The 18,414-nt window shown below is 38.5% G+C and overlaps 1 protein-coding gene across 4 annotated transcripts in view; it reads right to left on the minus strand.

The window, feature by feature from the left end:
• Positions 1 to 18,213, minus strand: part of LOC150098208 (non-canonical pre-mRNAs endonuclease FASTKD5, mitochondrial-like) — a 120,975-nt gene extending 102,762 nt beyond the window's left edge. For all 4 annotated transcript variants that reach the window (XM_090406300.1, XM_090406299.1, XM_090406301.1 and 1 more), the window contains exon 1: positions 16,580 to 18,213. In XM_090406300.1, the coding sequence (XP_090262426.1) occupies positions 16,580 to 17,957 (1,378 nt within the window). In that variant the 5' untranslated portion in view covers positions 17,958 to 18,213. The remainder of the gene's footprint in view (positions 1 to 16,579) is intronic.
• Between the last annotated feature and the right edge of the window lie 201 nt (positions 18,214 to 18,414).

An 18,414-nucleotide genomic window follows, 5' to 3' on the forward strand; every position in this document is an offset into this window, starting at 1 on the left:
AGTTCTTTTTGAAACATTTGTACTATGTCTGTTTTTCATTCACTGTTTGTACATGTAATATTATAATATTAAAAATAATATATTATTATAACAAAGCTCCATGGGAGTGGCACATGATTAAGGAAGTCTTAATCAGCAAGCAATATACTATCAACTCATTCACACTCCTGGCATTTTGCAATATATTCTTGCAATGCATTTGCACCCACCACTTTCTACATAAAAATCTCTCACTCTTCACCACACTTTTACTTAATTTCTAAGGATGGCCTCTCATCCTCCTGTATTTATAATCCCTTCTGTATTAATATGATAAAACCTCCCTCAGTAACTTAAATATTCTACCATCTCATCTCTTTTACAGCTATCCACTGAACTCTGAAATTTATATTCCCTCAATCTCTCACCATAATCAACATTTCAGACACCTGATATTGCCTTAGTTACTTGTCTTTGGATCTTATCCAGTACTTCCACATCAAAATGGAAACTTGGTGAACAAATCTGAGCACAATAGGACATGTGAGGGGAGATCTGAGTAATGCTTTGCTTAAAGGTCAAAAACTAGATAGATAACAGAGAAGAGACACCTACATAACCTTTTAAAGAATGTGGGAAAAGATTGGGGTTTCAGACCTAATGTCCAATTCCTATCTTCTCAGTGTGCAACGCATTAATAGGTATCTAACTGGTTAATGAACAAAAGAGGATGATGGACTGGCAATTTAGCCAGCAAGATCTTCTTTATTAGCTTAAACAAGATGACTATAATGCTATAACAAGATAAAAGCTCATGATGAGACATTCACCCACTTAAAGAAGGACCACTGTGTTTTTTTTTGTTTTTTTTTTTAGGAGGGAGGGGGGACCAGGTGAAAAGAAAATATCAGCTAATGGAGCAATCTCAAACTTCACAATTGTAAAATTCATGATAGCCACCACAAAATGGAAAAGAAGTGGAAATGGAAGCAGAATTGGAGAGGTGTCACATCAACATAAGTGTTACTGAAATAAAGAGCACAAAAACAGGTGAGATTTTTCTGAATAACAACTGCAAGATGTTATATTGAAGCAATGATGCTCAAGGAAAGGAAGGAGAATATATATTCTTCGACACCAAACACAATCTTCTTGAATGGCAGGCAATATCAAATAGTGATGTGGGCAAACATCATAATGGGGAATGGACAATAAGACTTACTCTTCACATTGAAGTTTCTGGAACAGAAAACAATATAGTCATGAAATACAAATAAATAATTTACTAGCTAAAATAAACTATTTACAAGCTGACATAGCATTACCAGAAACAATTTATCACTATCTGGTCATTTTGGTTTGTTTCTTAAATGAGTGGGCAGTGATAAATTGCAATGTTGCACGTAACAGGACAGTCACATGCAAGGAAGGTGACAGTGGAATCACCACTCTGTATGGTGATTCCCGTTGTTAATACTGATGGGTAAATAGAACAGTGAGCCAAAATCTATGTAAAATGATACAGTCCATTCTGTTATAGTTAACTAGGTTCTGTAGAACCTGTGCTGGTTACAGAAACAGTCTCTCTCTCTGATTAAAACCAGCTGGCCGAGTGGTTAGTGTATCCACTCTTCAGCCAAAAGGCTGCAGGTTCGAATCCCACTGTGGGGATGGATGTTTGATTGTCTGTGAAAATATTAGTGGTGGTGGGCAGAAGATGGCATTGGTGTAGATATGCAGTTCGTTGTAGTTGGTGGATTGAGTGGTGAAGACGAAAAGTTGTGGAATAGTGGAGTACCCTCCCTCGATGAGTCTTTGGACTCCTTGGAGGTGCTGTAATAATTTCTAGTGTCTGAGCCATTGTAAAATATATTATTTTTTCTTATATATAATATCTTTATCTTTTCTATTCTTTATACTAATTACTATCTTTATTCTTTATATCTTTCTTCTTAGAAGCTTTACTCTACTGAGCTCTTTCTCGTTTACTCTACTGCGTACTATGATTATCCACCTTCCTTATTTACTAGTCGAATGCCTATGAATACTGGAAATTTGTCAGACTGCACCACCAATATATCATTTAATTGGCATAAGACTAAATAAAACGTCCAGTAGATTTCCCTCTCTCTTACGAGCGAAGTTACTTTTATCAATGTTTACTTTAACAGTCGTGGTCCGTAAGTAACTGAACTGCGTTTTTATTGCCTTAAATTACTTCCGGCTCACAAGTCCGATTTATTTAAGAACAGTGCAGTTGTAAAATAAAAGATCAGGCAGCACTCTTTTAACAAATAATCAAAACACATTTATTTACAAATTATACATGAATTAAACAATAGGGAGATTGCTTTCTCTATCCATTTATAAAATCTTTAGCATAAATTAGAACCTTTTTAGTTTAACACTAATTAACTTCTTTAACTCACAATCTTATTTACTCTCCGCTTACAAAATTCAACTTATTAAACTTCTAGTTTACTTGCAAAGAGGTTAGATAACTTAACAGAGAGTTAGCTTTACAATTTTTTATATCAACTTCCAATATGCCAATCGATTCTCTTAATGACACTTCTTACTGCTATTAACCAAATTCTTAAAAGTCTTTCTATAGAGGAATTGTACAAAAGTATGGAATTTACAAAGGCTCTGTATCGCACATTCAGTCAAAAGTCTTGCACAAAAAGTTCTAAGGCAATTCTTTCATCTCAGATCTTGAGCTTCCTCGGGAATGTTTGGCTTCGGTAATATCTCATCGGGAAAATAGCGGGCTGTGGACTGCAATACTCATTCAGTTCTGGCAAAAGGTTGTTCTCCCATGGCAAAAAGAAAAACTTCCAAGCGAAGCTGCCGTGGGTAATTTACATCACCTTTTCTCCTCTGCTTTGGATCGCTGAAAATGCCTGGATGACTGCTGTCTCTAATAGCTCGAACTGTGCCCTCCAAGAAACAAAACCTGCCGCCAACTCTCAACTGGGATCCCTCTCTCTCTGGCATCTGGAAGCCTTTCCTTCTTCGGCAATGTCTGGAAGCCCTCTCTCTCTCTCTGGCCTGGAAGCTCCTCTTTCTGGAAACGGACTGGAACCGGGAAACCCCTTATGCTTGGCTCAGTCCCTTTTATTTTGCGATCTCACAACCTTGCACTAAGGGTAGTAAACCCCAAAGAATTCGGCATGACTCTTTTATCTTCTTTTAAGTTTAACCCGCTCTTTGTTCTCCTCTGTGCAATCTTTTGATCGTATTTTGCTAGGTGCGGAAACTTGTCTCTAAAACAAGCGGATCTCTTTGATACTTTGCTTCTCCTTTTGGGGCCGCAGAAACTTCTCTAAACCTAGCGGCACTCTTAGATACTATCTTTAAAGGTGTTAGCGCAGTAAGCAACTCTTATATATAAAACTAGTAAACAACTTTTCCTGCGCTCTTACACATAACTATATACATATACAAAGTTCCCCTGGGAAAGTATTGCCTTTGTTTTTGATGTTAAAACATTAAATACATACACTTCCCACAGGGCTAACTACATTAATATTTTGCAAAATATACATTGAAACAAACAAGATTATTTACAGTTCTCATGGGAGTTGACCTATGTAAAAAATCGATGTAAAGGGCTTTGATATTTTTAAACTACGTCGAGTTTTTTAAAGTGTCACATAATAATAATAATAATTTGTGAAGTAGCCTTGCTTTCTTATGAAGTCTTTCTCTAAGGCATGTTGAGAGAGTCCACTTTTTGGTTCTCCATTTCAGATGTATTATGCTCTTTCTTCCTGACCAAAGTAGTTTGTCCCATCTCTAAACCATGTTGAGTTCCACACTGGCAGAGGATGCTATAAACACCCAGGAAAAAGAGATGGTCCAGGCAATCCTTGATTTGGTTTTAGATAGGTAATTTCTTTAGAGTTCTGTATACTGTTCTGATTCTGTGTCATTTCAAGGAGCCCAATTTATCTGTTGTGCCGCTGATGTAGTGTATATATAGTCTAGTTTTGTGGGGGGGGGGGGATTTGTTGTTCTTTTTAAGAAGTTTTGCAAGGCTTTTTTTGTTGTATATATTATTGAATGATGTGAGTAGGGTCCCTGTTCAGCAGGTTATTTTGGTTTGTGTCTTCAATGAGTGTGTAGTATTAAATTGCCTCTAATGATGCTAGCTAAAACTAGCTAAACATTGGCTTCTAAATAATTAATTTTAGCTAATAAATTATTTATTTGCATTCCATGACTATGTAGTTTCCTGTTCCAGAAACAGGAATAATAACAACAGCTACAGAAATTTAAGCATCACTATAAATCTAATTTGTTCATGTTGGAGGTTTAATGGAATATTATCAGCAATGAGAAAGAATTAAAACTAATTTTAATGATTCCAATATTTTGTCTCAGTCACAGAGACATCTTCAGGGATTACAAATAATTTTTTGTAACAACACACACAAATACAATACAGTGATAAATAAAACAAGTGAGTAAAACTAAATTCCTATCTAGGAGGTGCACTTTCTATGGGCGTTCGCAGGTAGCTTAGGATGTAAAAAGGGATCTTTGATAATTAATGTTTCCTAAATTTTGGGAAGTTTTATGCAACCGTATTTATTTAAATTCAGTTGATTTCTGAGTGTCACCGCAGATTCTAAAAACAGTCTATCTTTTTTGAATTTACTATGGTGTAGCGTGGTGGTTTTCTTACAGGAGATCCTGTGGGTTGTATCCAAAACATGGTCCGCAAGGCCAGTCTGACCATAATCATGATTGCACATGTATGATGTGTTCTTCTAACTAGATGGTTGCTGATCTGTCCGAAGTAAGCCAGCTTACAGGAACAACACATACACACACACATTATATATACATGTCTAATTTTAAAGTTATCTATGCATAACTACAAAACAACAAAATTACATGATAACCACTACATATTCCAGGTGCTGAGAGAGAGGAAGGAGCTGATCTTTGGTGGAACAGATAACGGTAATAAGTTTACAGTGGGGCTTAAATGCTGTATGGAGGTTTTATTTTTTTAACGACCTGGCTATTTTTTCTGATGTGCCACGGATGTAAGGTATGGTAATGGCATTTCTGAAGAGATGGTCGGGGAATGGGGAAGGAATTGAATTTTGAAAAACGAGCCATAAACTCTTCCCTTCTAAAACCTGTCTGGTTAAGATGTGTAGATGATGTGTTCTCTATTTGGCCTCATGGCCCAGACACATTAGACTCCTTCCTCAGTCACCTCAGTAGCCTACATCCAAGAATCCAGTTTATGATGGAAAAGGAAAATAACAATAGTTTACCCTTCCTAGACACCTTAGTAACACACCTTCCTAATGGTAACCTTTCTTTCTCTGTATATAGAAAAACCTACTCATACAGGCAGATACATTCACAAACTCTCCCACCACCACCACCCCTCTCAACAATATGGCATTATTAAAACTCTAACCAATAGAGCCCACAATCTTTGTCCCAGTGAAACCACCCTTTCAACCAAACTCACCACACATACACAACACCTTCCTTTCCAATGGGTACAGAATTAAAAAAATAATCAATTTCTTCCACATTCCCTAATGATAAATCATCATCAACAACAACCATGGGTCCAATGCCTGTAGGTGTCTGCTGCCATTTTGATATGATTCTTCCATTGCATTCTGTTTTGTGCAAGATGACTCAATTGTATATAGAGTTTCCGCACCATTTGACAATGTCATCGCCCCATTCTATGTTTGGTCTTCCTCTTTTGTTCAATCATTCCAAACAGAAACGTTTTTAATTTTCTCTCATCATTCATTCTACATATATGGCCAAATAGACGTAGTTTCCTTTTGATTATTTTCTGGATCAGGTTTTCTTTTGGTTGTATTCGTCTGTAGATTTCCTCATTGTTCACTATCTGTATCCAGTTTATTCTCAAGATCTTTCTATAGCACTTCCTCTCAAATGCCAATATCCTCTTTTCAGATTCTCTCAGGAGTACCCAGGCCTCACATCCATAGAGCATGCTGCTGAAGATACAGGTTTCTACAATGCGCAGTTTAGTTTGCATCTTTATAGTTCGGCTCTTCCATATTTTGTCCATGGCTTTTAAAATTGTTGTTCCTCTGGCTATTCTAATTTTTATCTCTTTTTTTGGGGTCCAAGTCATGCATCATGTGGCATCCAAGATATGTGAAGTGTTCCACATTTTCCAGTTGAAATCTGTTCCATCGTAACTCTGTTCAGTAACTCCTGTTGTCCGAATATCATTGTTTTAGTTTTTTCAAAGTTGGCATTTAGTCCATATCTTTTTCCTTCTGTGTATAGGTTTTTGCAATGTCTGTTCCAGCCTTGCTGTGTCTTCTTCAATCAGGATGATGTCATCTGCAAAGCAGAGGTAGTTTATTCTCATGCCATTTATTGAAATGCCTCCACCTTCTTCTTTAATCTTATCTAGTGTTCTTCTCAGATGTGTGATGAAGATGATTGGTGATATTGGGTCCCCTTGCCATGTGCCTTGACTAGTGGCAAACCAATCTCCAGTCTCACCTGCTATTCTGATTTTTGCTTGTGCTTGGCTGTTTATATCTTTCAGCAGGTGGATCAATTTATTGTCCACACCATAGGATTCCAAGACAGCCCATGTTATATTTTGGTCAATATTATCAAATGCTTTTTGGAAGTCCACAAAACAGCAATATATCTTTTTGTTCTTTCTTCGAGCTTTCTCTGCTACTAAGACTAATAGCATTAGTCTTAGTGCGAGTATTTGTTGCACTGTACTTCAATCTCGAAATCCAGCTTGCTCATCCAGAAGATGTGCCACCATATGCCCCTTCAGGCATTCTGTTAGTATTTGCATCATTAGTATTTATCATAATGATAAATACCTGCTAACAATGATAGATACTTGTTTGATTTCTGTTCAGGATATGGAACAGTCATCACCAACACCAGGTTCTAACAGATAAGAGAATGAAAAAAAAAAGTCTCACTATGTTACTGCAGATAGTGATATCTTCTCAGGACATAAGAATATACAGGGGATATTTAATATAGACAGTGATTACCATGTAGTTTTGAGCAGAATAAAACAATATCATATTGAAAACAAAAAAAAATGTAAGAGTTTTAAAAAAGAATCAAAATCGTGCAGCTTTCAGAGTGAAATGCAAATTTAAGTATACTAATTATTGGAAGAAAAATAAAAAAGTTTGAAAATAATAGCCAAACCTTGGAGAATCAGTAGCAGATTCTGAAGAAAACATTGATTCAGTCAGAGATGCACGTGATGAAGCTATCTGCAAGGATAGCAAATCAGAACTCCATGATGGATGCAAGAAATGAAAGAAACAGCCCTGCAAAGAAGAAAGCATAGTGAAAGTTGCAAATGACTCAGCAGATGACCTAAATGAATACAAAGAAAAGTGTAAAAAAGCAATGCAGCATATATCTAAACAAAAGTCAAAAGAAGACAGAAGATAAATATCAGAAAGGAGCTAAATTTCCTGACTATTAAAAAGCTTAGAAATGAAAGAAAGATTTATGTAAAACAAATCCACAATGATTGGCCGAATGGTTAGTATATTTGCTCTCCAGCCAAAAGGATGCAGGTTCGAATCCTGCCGTAGGCATGGGATGTTTGTGATTATCTGTGAAAATACTGGTGGTGGTAGTGGGCAGTAGATGGCATTGGTGTAGATGATGCAGTTTGCTGTAGTTGGTGGATTGAGTGGTGGAGACGGAAAGTTGTAGAGTAGGCACTCACTCTCCCTCAGTCTTTGGAGTCTTTGAATTACACAAAAACTAAAGATAACTATTCCTGATGTTTAAATTATTTTGAAAAAGCTTTTAACAAATGAAACAAGAAGTGACAAAACACTGGTAGAAAATATTCAAGAGGAATGCAATCAGGCACACACATATCTATAACTGAAGGAAGGGGTAGAAAAAAAAAAACCTGAAATGTGGGAAGGCACTAAAAAAGATATTTGACTAAAAATGCTCAAGTATGAAGGTATGAAAGTTTGACAAGTGGCTGCATTGCATAATTCATGGTCAGAAGGTGAAATTCCAGATGACTGAAGCAGAACTCTTACAGTATCAATCTCCCACTTGCCCGTGTGAGTAGATTTTGCTAGCTGGCAAGTAGCTGCATACTGGACAAAACATATTTTTTTTATTTAATAAAAATAACTTTCTAAACAAACTCCTTTTTAACTTCAGTTAACAAAATTAAGTGGCTCTGTAACATAATTGGAAGAACAGCAGTGCATTACACCCTTCGATTCGAAAAGACCTGAGTTTGATTTTGATCATGATGAGAGGAATCTTTATATGGACTTTTTTTTTTTCAATTGAAGGCGAGTTAGCCAATTTCATATGGAGGATGTTTTTACATGGAAACTACAGTTTTTCATTCTACGTAAAGACAAATCGGCCATGGAACACGTGCAATTTACACCCAAAAAAAAAAAGATGGGGTAGATGGCAATGGAGAAAAGAAATTAGAACACTAAACTAGCAGCCAAGACAACATTCATGACAATTTTAGCTTATGGATATCAGAAATGCTCAAACTGATCAAAGAATTCAGACCACAAATATGGAAGTTCTGAGAAAGATTACACTAGTCAACAGATGCCATTAAGGGCAGAGTCATATTAAAAATGAAGATATCAAGAAGGAACTTCATATGTTAGCATTCAAGAATGTGTGTGAGTAGAGCTACTGTCAGACAGTACATTCATTTATAGAATGGGAGAGGAAAGATTAGCAAGGCAGCTGTTTATTGCCAAGATGACATTAAAAAGTCCACGAGCAATACTAAGATGTGGGGAGATTGTTATAGTCTGGGGTGAGAAATGGCTTTTTTGCTGAATGAGTGGACTATGGAATCTATTGCCTGATAGGGTTTCAAGAGTAAACAAGTTTAAGAATGGTATGATAGACTTATCTAACATAGGATATTCATGATGAGTCTAATGACTCTATGGAGTTCTGAACAATAATAAGATGTGAAAGTGAAAACTGAATTCTAGCAGATAACAGACTAATCTGGAAGATTATTAATAGAAAGTTAGTAATTTAGTAATAAGGTAAGCTTTTCATGTTGTACTATCATAGTATCCTGTCATAGTATTCCTTCAACATAATTTAATCATTGGTTATTTTAAGAATAGTTCTATATACTAGCTTAGCTAAGAGGACTGCTGCAATACTGAAAAAGGTGCTGACCAGCAGAGATAAAAAAGTTGTCATCCAACTGTATAAAGCACTGATCAGACCACACCTGGACTATTGTACTCAAATTTGGTCCCCAGGATTTGAAGAGGATAAATTAACCTTGAAAAGTGTGCAAAGGCAGATAACAATGATGATATCAGGACTGTGCAATGTTAGTTATGAGGACAGACTGCGGGGGGGGAAGTTTTTTCACTTGACTATGCTACCAATTATATATTTGGTTTAATTCTTTATCCAAGTGTAATCAAACAAAGTTTGAGCCTTTAGTATTTTCAGGACTGGGGCAACTCATGGCAAAGGGTGGTATAACTTCTCATCACTTGCCTTAGTATCTAATAATGCATAGCACATCTCCTTGCAGATGTGTATGATTTCTATTACTATTACTACGGGCAACTCCAGGGAGTCATTGGACTCATCGAGGGAGGCCCCAAATCATATTCATCACAACTATTTGACATTCATACAGTATCTATCATACCTCGCCTTAAACTCATTCACTGTCACAGCATCCACCACAGACTCAGGGAGCGCATTCCACTCATTCACTACTCTAAAAGTAAAGAACCCAGCTCTAACACCTTTACTAACCACACTTTTGCCCAGTTTCCATGGATGTCCCCTAGTCCTCCCACAACCAGCCCTGTTCTCAAAAATATCTTCTGAATTAATTTTATAGAAACCCTTCAGTAATTTGAATGTCTCAATCATATCTCCCCTCCTCCGCCTATCAACCAATTTTTGCAACCCACAAATCTTCAACTTGTTCTCATACGGTTCATTCCACAGACCTGCTATCATCTTGGTCACTCGCCTCTGGATCCTCTCCACCTCCTCCCCATCAAGAAGAAACCTAGGTGACCAAATCTGAGCACAGTAGTCTAGATGGGGTCTTATCAAGGCTCGATACAGAGGAACAATAACCTGCTTGTCTCTGCTTGTCAACGTATTCTTCAGCAACCAAGTGATTTGATGAGCTGTTTTGGTCACTTTTGCAATGTGTCCCCTAAATTTCAATTCCTTATCTACCAACACTCCTAAATCTCGTGCCTCATCAATTTCCTGGAGCACGGTTCCACCAATGCAGTAAACTGCCACCAATCTTTTCACCCCAAAATGCATAACCTTACATTTTGCCACATTAAACTGACATCCATTCTCCTTAGCCCAGACCTCCAATCTATCCAAATCATCCTGCAAAATTTTGACGTCATCTGCATTCACTATTGCCCTACCCAACTTCGCATCATCCGCAAACAAATGAACTGTTCCTCTCAGATCATTTCCTATATCATTTATGAACAAATTAAACAGCAGTGGTCCAAGAACAGATCCTTGTGGCACACCACTAGTCACAGGCCGTCTTGTGGACTCTACTCCCGAGTAAACCACTCTCTGATATCTCTCCGTCAACCACCCTCCTATCCATCTCACCAACCCTATGTCCATTCCCATATGCTGCAATTTACTGATTAGAATTCCATGTGGAATCCTGTCAAAGGCCTTGGCAAGGTCCAGTAGCATCACCGTAAACCCATTACCCTTATCCAGTTCAGCCGTCACTGTGTTATAATATGTGAGCAAGTTACTGAGGCATGACCTACCCTTCACAAAACCATGCTGTCCCCGATACAGTATCCCATTTTCTTCTATCCAATCTTGTATTTTCCTCTTGACTATTTTCTCTAAGACCTTGACAATGATTCCTGATATGCTAATCGGTCGGTAATTTACAACAGCAGTCTTGGAACCACCTTTATGCAGTGGAACTATTTTCCCCTCTTTCCACCCGCTCGGGACTAACCCAGATAATCCCATAATGCTATGCATTAAGGGATTATCTGGGTTAGTTGTCTGTAATAATATTGTATTATTACAGACAACTCCTCCCTCGAGGAGTCTAAGGACTCCTCGAGGGAGGCCCCAAATTATGTTCATCACAACTATTCGATATTCACACAGTATCTATCATACCTTGTCTTAAGCTCATTCACTGTCACAGCACCCACTACAGACTCTGGCAGCTTATTCCACTCATTCAGCACTCTAAAAGTAAAGAACCCAGCTCTAACACCCTTACTAACCACACTCTTGCCCAGCTTCCATGGATGTCCTCTAGTCCTCCCACCACCAGCCCTGTTCTCAAAAATATCTTCAAAAATATAATTCAGGCACAAAATTTGTTTGCTTATGAAAAAGATTAAACCAAATATATAATTGACAGACTGGGAGAATGTCAACTGCAAGTTTGGTAGATAGGAGAAGCAATATGATTGAGACATTTAAACTGTTGAGAGGCAGTTACAGGGTTGACATTGGAGAGTTCTTTGGTATGGTATAACAAAGGGAAGGTGCAAGGAAAGAGGCCATTCCAAGAGGGTTAAGGAGTGACTTTTTTTCCTGGACCATGGAAAGCATACTGTCTGAGAGAGAGAGTGAGAGCACAGACAGTGAAGTATAGTCATCACAAACACTATCTCCAAAGATGGTCATCATGAGTAATTAACAACCACTGAGTCCTTTTCAAAGACAGGAAGACAGATAATCTATCCTCCCTGCCTTTGAAAAAACTACATCAGGTGTGGGATGAAAAGTAAAAAATCAGATTAGTCCAGCAGATCAGTAAGTTAGTTTTGATTTTTATGGTGCAATGACATCAAAGATAACATTGCACCAGGACACAGATTACAGCAGTATAATATTGTTATTATTACTTCACACCTCCAGGAAATCCAAAGACTCATAGAGGGAGGGCATCTACTCTACAACACTTCGTCTCGCTACTCCAACCTTTATCATCTAACACCAATGCCATCTACTGCCGCCTACCACCATTCAGTGGTTGTTAATTACTCATGATGACATCTTTGGAGATAGTGTTTATGATGACTATACTTTAACAAGCAGAGACAAACAAGTTATTGTTCCTCTGTATCGAGCCTTGATAAGACCCCATCCGGACTACTGTGCCCAGTTATGGGCACCAGGGTTTCTTTGTGATGGGGAGGAAGTGGAGAGGATCCAGAGACAAGTGACCAAGATGATAGCAGGTCGGTGGAATGAACCTTATGAGAACAGGTTGAAGATTTGTGGGTTGCAAAAATTGGTTGATAGGCGGAAAAGGGGTGATATATTACTGAAGGATTTCTATAGGATTAATCCAGAAGATATTTTTGAGAATAGGATTGGTGGTGGGAGGACTAGGGGCCATACATGGAAGCTGGGCAAGAATGTGGTTAGCAGGGGTGTTAGAACTAGGTTGTTTACTTGGAGAGTGGTGAACGAGTGGAATAAGCTGCCAGAGTCTGTTGTGGGTGCTATGACCGTGAATGAGTTCAAGGCGAGGTGATAGATACTGTGTGAATGTTGAATAGTTGCTCTTGACATGATGTTAGGGCCTCCCTTGATGAGTCTGTTGACTCCTTGGAGTTGCCAGAGATAATAATAATAATATGGCGAATGGTTAGTTGGACAATCACAAACAACCATACTTTTGGCACAATTCAAACCTGCACGTCTTGGCTGGAGAGAAGATACGCCAACCACACATACAAAAAGTTGTAATCCTATTGTACGAGTAAGATAAGGGTAAAATAAAATCTTCTTCTTCTGCAGCTTCTCCCACTTAAGTGGGGTCACTGTTGATAATGAGTCTCCTCCACACCTTCCTGTCTTGGGCTGTCACCACATCCAAGTTCTTCATCCTCAGGTCCTCTTCTACCAGCTCCCTCTCTTCTTTGGCTGCCCACACTTCCGCCTTCCTTACACATCCATCTGCATGACCCTTCTTCCTACATATTCATCCTCCCTCCTCATCACATGAACAAACCATCTCAACCTTGCCTCCTGTATTTTCGCTCCTAAGTTCATAACTTTACTGTTCCCCTGACATAGTCATTTCTCAGACAATCCTTTCTGGTCACACTGCACATCCACCTAAGCATTCTCATCTCTGCTACTTCCATCCTGCTGATGTTATTTTTCCTCAGGGCCCAAGTTTCTATAGCATATGTCATAGCTGGCCTCACTACTGTCCTACAGATTTTGCCTTTCAGATTGATCGGCACCCTCTTATCGCATAACACTCCAGCCATCTCCTTCCAGTTCCTCCAACCCACTTGTATCCTGCATCCTACTTCCTTCATCTTCTTCCACTGTTGAACCTAAGTATCTAAAGTCTCTCACTTTCCTGATGACATTTCCTTCCAGCTCCAGATCCGTCTCCTGTCTGCCGCTCACTGTGCAACACATATACTCTGTCTTACTTCTGCTCAGTCTCATACCTCTCTCTTCCAGTTTAGTTCCTGCTTCTCATCTTGAATCTGCACACAGCAAGATGTCATCTGCATACAACATTATCCAAGGCGCATCTTCTCTCACCTCCTCTGTTACCACCTCCATCACAATATTAAACAGAAATGGACTTAATGCTGACCCTTGATGCAAGCCAACTGTTACTTGAAAACTGTCTGTCCCAGATAGGTCTGAACACTTGTCTTCACATTTCTGTACATTTCCTGCACCAACCTGACATATTTCTCTGGAACCTTCTTCTCCCTCAGACACGTCCAGACTTCTTGCCTTGGCACTCTATCGTATGCTTTCTCCAGATCAATAAATGCCAGATGTAGCTCCCTTTGTTTTTCTGGTTACTTTTCCATCAGCTGCCACCCAAAGATAGCATCTGTTGTTGATCTACCAGGCATGAAGCTAAATTGTTCCTTTGCAATCTCCACCTCCTTCCTCAATCTAACATCAAGAACCCTTTCTAGGATTTTCATTGTGTGGGACATCAACTTTATTCCTCTGTAATTTTTACAGTCTTGTGCATCCCCTTTACCCTTGTAGATAGGGACAAGAGTACTCTCCCTCCATTCCTCAGGTATATTTTCCTGTTGGCAAACTTTCATGAACAGGTCCCACAGCAGGTCAATTCCCTCTTCCCCCAGTGCCTTCCATGCCTCCACTGGAATTCTGTCGGAGCCAATGATTTTCCGTTCCTCATCCTCTTCATGGCCTCTGTCACTTCCACTCTACTGATGTTCTGCACCATCCCCTCAGAAGGCTGCCCATCTTCTCTGTGAGTCCTTGCATTTTCCTCATTCAAAAGTGCTTCACAGTATATTTTCCATCTGTTTCTTATGTCCACATCCCTCCATAATACTCTTCCTTCGGTGTCTATGATCTGCCTCACATGTAAGATGTCCTTTGCTCCTTTATTTCTACATTTCGTTAGTTGGTAAATTTTTCTCTGTCCTTCCTTTGTTTCTAATTGATCATACAGATCTTGATATGCCATGGCCTTCACCTGTGCCACAACTCTCTTGGCTTCTTGCTTTCTCTCTCTGTCCTCTTCCACTCGACTCATCCCACTTCTGCTTTGCCTTCCTCTTAGCTGTCACTGCCACTTGTATATTATTATTCCACCATCAACCTTCCTTCTGCTCTCTAATCTTTCCAGATGTCTCACCAAGCACTTCGATTGCACAGCTCAGGATTACTTTTGAATTATGTTTCCACCAATCTTGTACACTTTCCAGTTCATCCGAAATCCTCTCTAACACCCTCTCCCTAAAACAATTCCTCACACTCTCCTCTTTTAAGCAAAACCACTTAATTGTCTTCATCCCATGGCATCCAGAGGTTCTTATCTTCGATCTTATTTTAAAGTCTGTGCACAGCAGTCGGTGTTGCTGTGCTACTTGATCTGTTGGAATTACTTTACAATTTGTCACAACCTTAAGATGTTTTCTTCTAGTCAAAATGTAGTCAATTTGTGAACTGTTGTTACTACTCCTAAATGTTATCAAATGTTCTTCCCTCTTGTAGAAAAACGAGTTCACAATTGTCAGATCAAACGCTACTGCAATGTCCACAACCCTCTCTCCTTCCTGGTTCATCATACCCACTCCGTGGCCACCATGCACCCTTTCACAGTCTCTATTCTGTCTCCCTATGTGTCCGTTCAAGTCTCCTCCAACAATCACCATCTCATTTTCTTCCAGTTCCCTCATTTCTTCATCTAACACGTTCCAGAACTCATCTTTCTCCTCTGTTGTACAACCAGCTTGTGGGGCATATACACATAATATGACCACCCGCTCTTCTCCAAGACCCAATTTCATTCGCATGACCCTGTCGTTCCTTCTACCTACTTCCAGTACTTCACCCTTCATTCTGCCTCACACCACAATTCCTACACCATTTCTTCCCTAGTTATTCACTCCAGAGTAGAACAATTTATATCCATCTCCCAGTTCCTTTGCCTTTCCCCCCTTCCACCTTGTCTCCTGCACACACAAAATGTCCGACTTCCTCTTCCTCATCATGTCTGCCACCTCTCTTTCCCTTCCAGTCATGCTTCCAACATTCAGTAGTCCCACTCGCAACATCCTCTCCACCTGCTGGGCTCACTTCTTTAGCCACATCTGCCCTTGATGCGGTAGCCCTCCACTTCTCGCAGCTGTAGGGCGATGTGGCTGTGCGTCGCTTAAGGGGTAAGTCCTAGCCCTTATATCATTTCCTCTTTGACTCATATCATAGTTTGAGCTGGCATTGAAGTTTTACAACTGGATGCCCTTCCTTCAGTGGCTGCATAAGACAAAATGACTTAGCAAGATAGGAAAGACTCACCCCTAGCCCTCAAATACTCTAATAGCATCGGGGGAAGCAGCAAGGAGAGGAGAGAGAGAGAAGCAAAAGAAAGAAGAGGAGGGACCAGTCTACAGAATAATATAACAGATGTATATTACATGAAGTAAGGCATGGTCCAGCATCTGGTACCTCGGGTTTGCCATGCCCATACTCACTAAAGTGAGCCCTTGAGGTAAAATAAAATAATCAGAAATTTTTATAAATCACTACATTATTATTATTGTTATTATTACTTCACACCTCCAGGGAATTCAAAGACTCATCGAGGGAGGGCATCTACTCTACAACTCTTCATCTCACTACTCCAACCTTTATCATCTAACACCAATGCCATCTATTGCCGCCTACCACCACTAGTACTTTCAGAAACAATCACAAACATCCATGCCCATGGCAAGATTTGAACCCGCAGCCTTTTGGCTGGAGAACAGATACGCTAACCACTCGGCCAACCAGGCCAGCTAATACAACCTACTGGTCAGCAAATAGCACACTATCCACTTGCCACAGCAGACTAGCAGTTATGGACCCTCATCTTTGAAATCCACATGCAGTTATGATTCACTTGACCTACATAACATTGCTCAATCATAACATTATTATTTATTTCAATAGTAAATCATAACTTAATAATACTGATCTGCTGGAAATGTAAATTTCAGTAATACACAAACAATATAGCATCAAAAAAAAGTACAAAAAATTATGCTCAGTACAATACCTATTGCTGATAAAAAATCTGGGTGGAAGACTTTTGCAATCAAAACTTCTGGATATTTATCAACTATAGCAAGATTCATTAAACTAGAAATCATGTTACCAGGATGCCTATGAATCTCTTTTTCTCTTGCATGTGTTCCTAACTCATTTATTATATTCTGAAAAAATTGTTCATGTGTGTCATTGCTTCTATAAAATGTTGCACAAAATAACAATTTATCAATTTCCTTTAGACGTAAGGTTTCTGTTTTTCCTGATACATTGCAAATAATACCATTAAGCATTTCTTGATGATATATTTCAAAACTTGATGCTAACAAAGCTGCATGTACTAATACAGTTGGGTGCCATGTTGACAGAAATGGCACACACTTATTTAGAAACCTTTTATATGTGAATGCAAGTTCACTACTTGAATTACCAGATGATTTTGTAAAAATATATCCACTTTTACGGAAGAATTTAAGAAGGGCACTCGTGGTCAGATTAGATGCTGTATATAGTTCGCTTGATGCCTTATTAAGAAGTACTTCTAAGAGAACTGGATCAGAAATTCCATGAGAAGTTTTAAAAAATCCTAAGCATACAATACCAAGCTCTTCAATCGTTAGATTTTCAGCAATGTCTAGAAGTTTTGTTTCTAGCTGCAATAAAACACATTGTGATACTTGTCTTTGCAAATTGATATAAAAGGCAAACTGCACGATCTGATGAGATTGTAAATAATGCAATTTGGTATATAAATTGTTTATCAAAACAGAATTATATTTTGTTAAACGACTTAGTTGTAGGTGAAACCAGTAGTCGGCAATTAAAAGTTGCTGGTCTACATTCCATCTTTCAATGCGATCGCAACATTCTCTATCAATAGCATTCCATAGAAGATTGAAATTAGAAGAACTAGCTTTATATACTGATGGCCACAAGCAAACGGAATGTAAGCAGTCCTTAAGTTCTTCATCAGTCATACCACGCAATTCCATAGAAACACTGGTAATTAGTTCGGTGTAGGCGAAATTGCTTAAATTTAGATTTTCCTTTCTGCTCTTTCTTGATAATAGTTTAAACTCTTCTAAAACACCACAAGCTGATTTGCGAAATATATTATCTTCGAGATATGACTCTTTGATGATTGACTGATTATATGAAGCTAAACGTTCCATAACGCTGTGAGCAAAATGGTTTTCTTTCGGTTGTTGAAATTTGATATTCGTAGCTATAGTAGTGTGCAAAGACGAAATTTGAAAGCCTGTAGAAATTACTGACATTTTAAAATGAAATCGATAAATTCTCACAAAACGCGACCTTTTTTGTAGAAACTCGAAATAACATGTCGATAAACGAAGAAACTTCCAAACATAAATACCCCGCATAAACATTTTTTTTTTTTCACACTAAAACTTTTTTTTTACAAAGCGTAGTGGTTATTGCTTTCTCTCGAAATTCCAAAATTAGCATATCATGCCTGAGCGTTAATAAAAGCACAAATTACGTTCGTCGTGCAAAGAAATTTTCAAATGCTAATAGCAGAGGATAAAATGAATGAAAGATATCATCTAGCTTTATCTTTTGAAATTGGCAGTATCTCACGAATCGCTAACGTGAACTGAATTTCGATAAATCAAGAAGTGCATAATTTACTTACATTTTTGATATTATTTATATAGTAACTATAGAACATTCATATATATGTTGCTTAAGCGGAAACGCCAGAAAGAAAAAAAAAGCGATGTATTACAAAATTGTGAGATCACTGCTACTAGAGCATGTTGTGATTATTATTACTTGATATCTCCAAGAGCCACATTACGAGAGCGCATTCTATACAGCTAAGAC

Source organism: Typopeltis vanoorti, chromosome 16 (assembly GCF_054136105.1).
Source record: "Typopeltis vanoorti isolate ZY-2024b chromosome 16, IOZ_Tvanoo_1.0, whole genome shotgun sequence".
Taxonomy (NCBI): domain Eukaryota; kingdom Metazoa; phylum Arthropoda; class Arachnida; order Uropygi; family Thelyphonidae; genus Typopeltis; species Typopeltis vanoorti.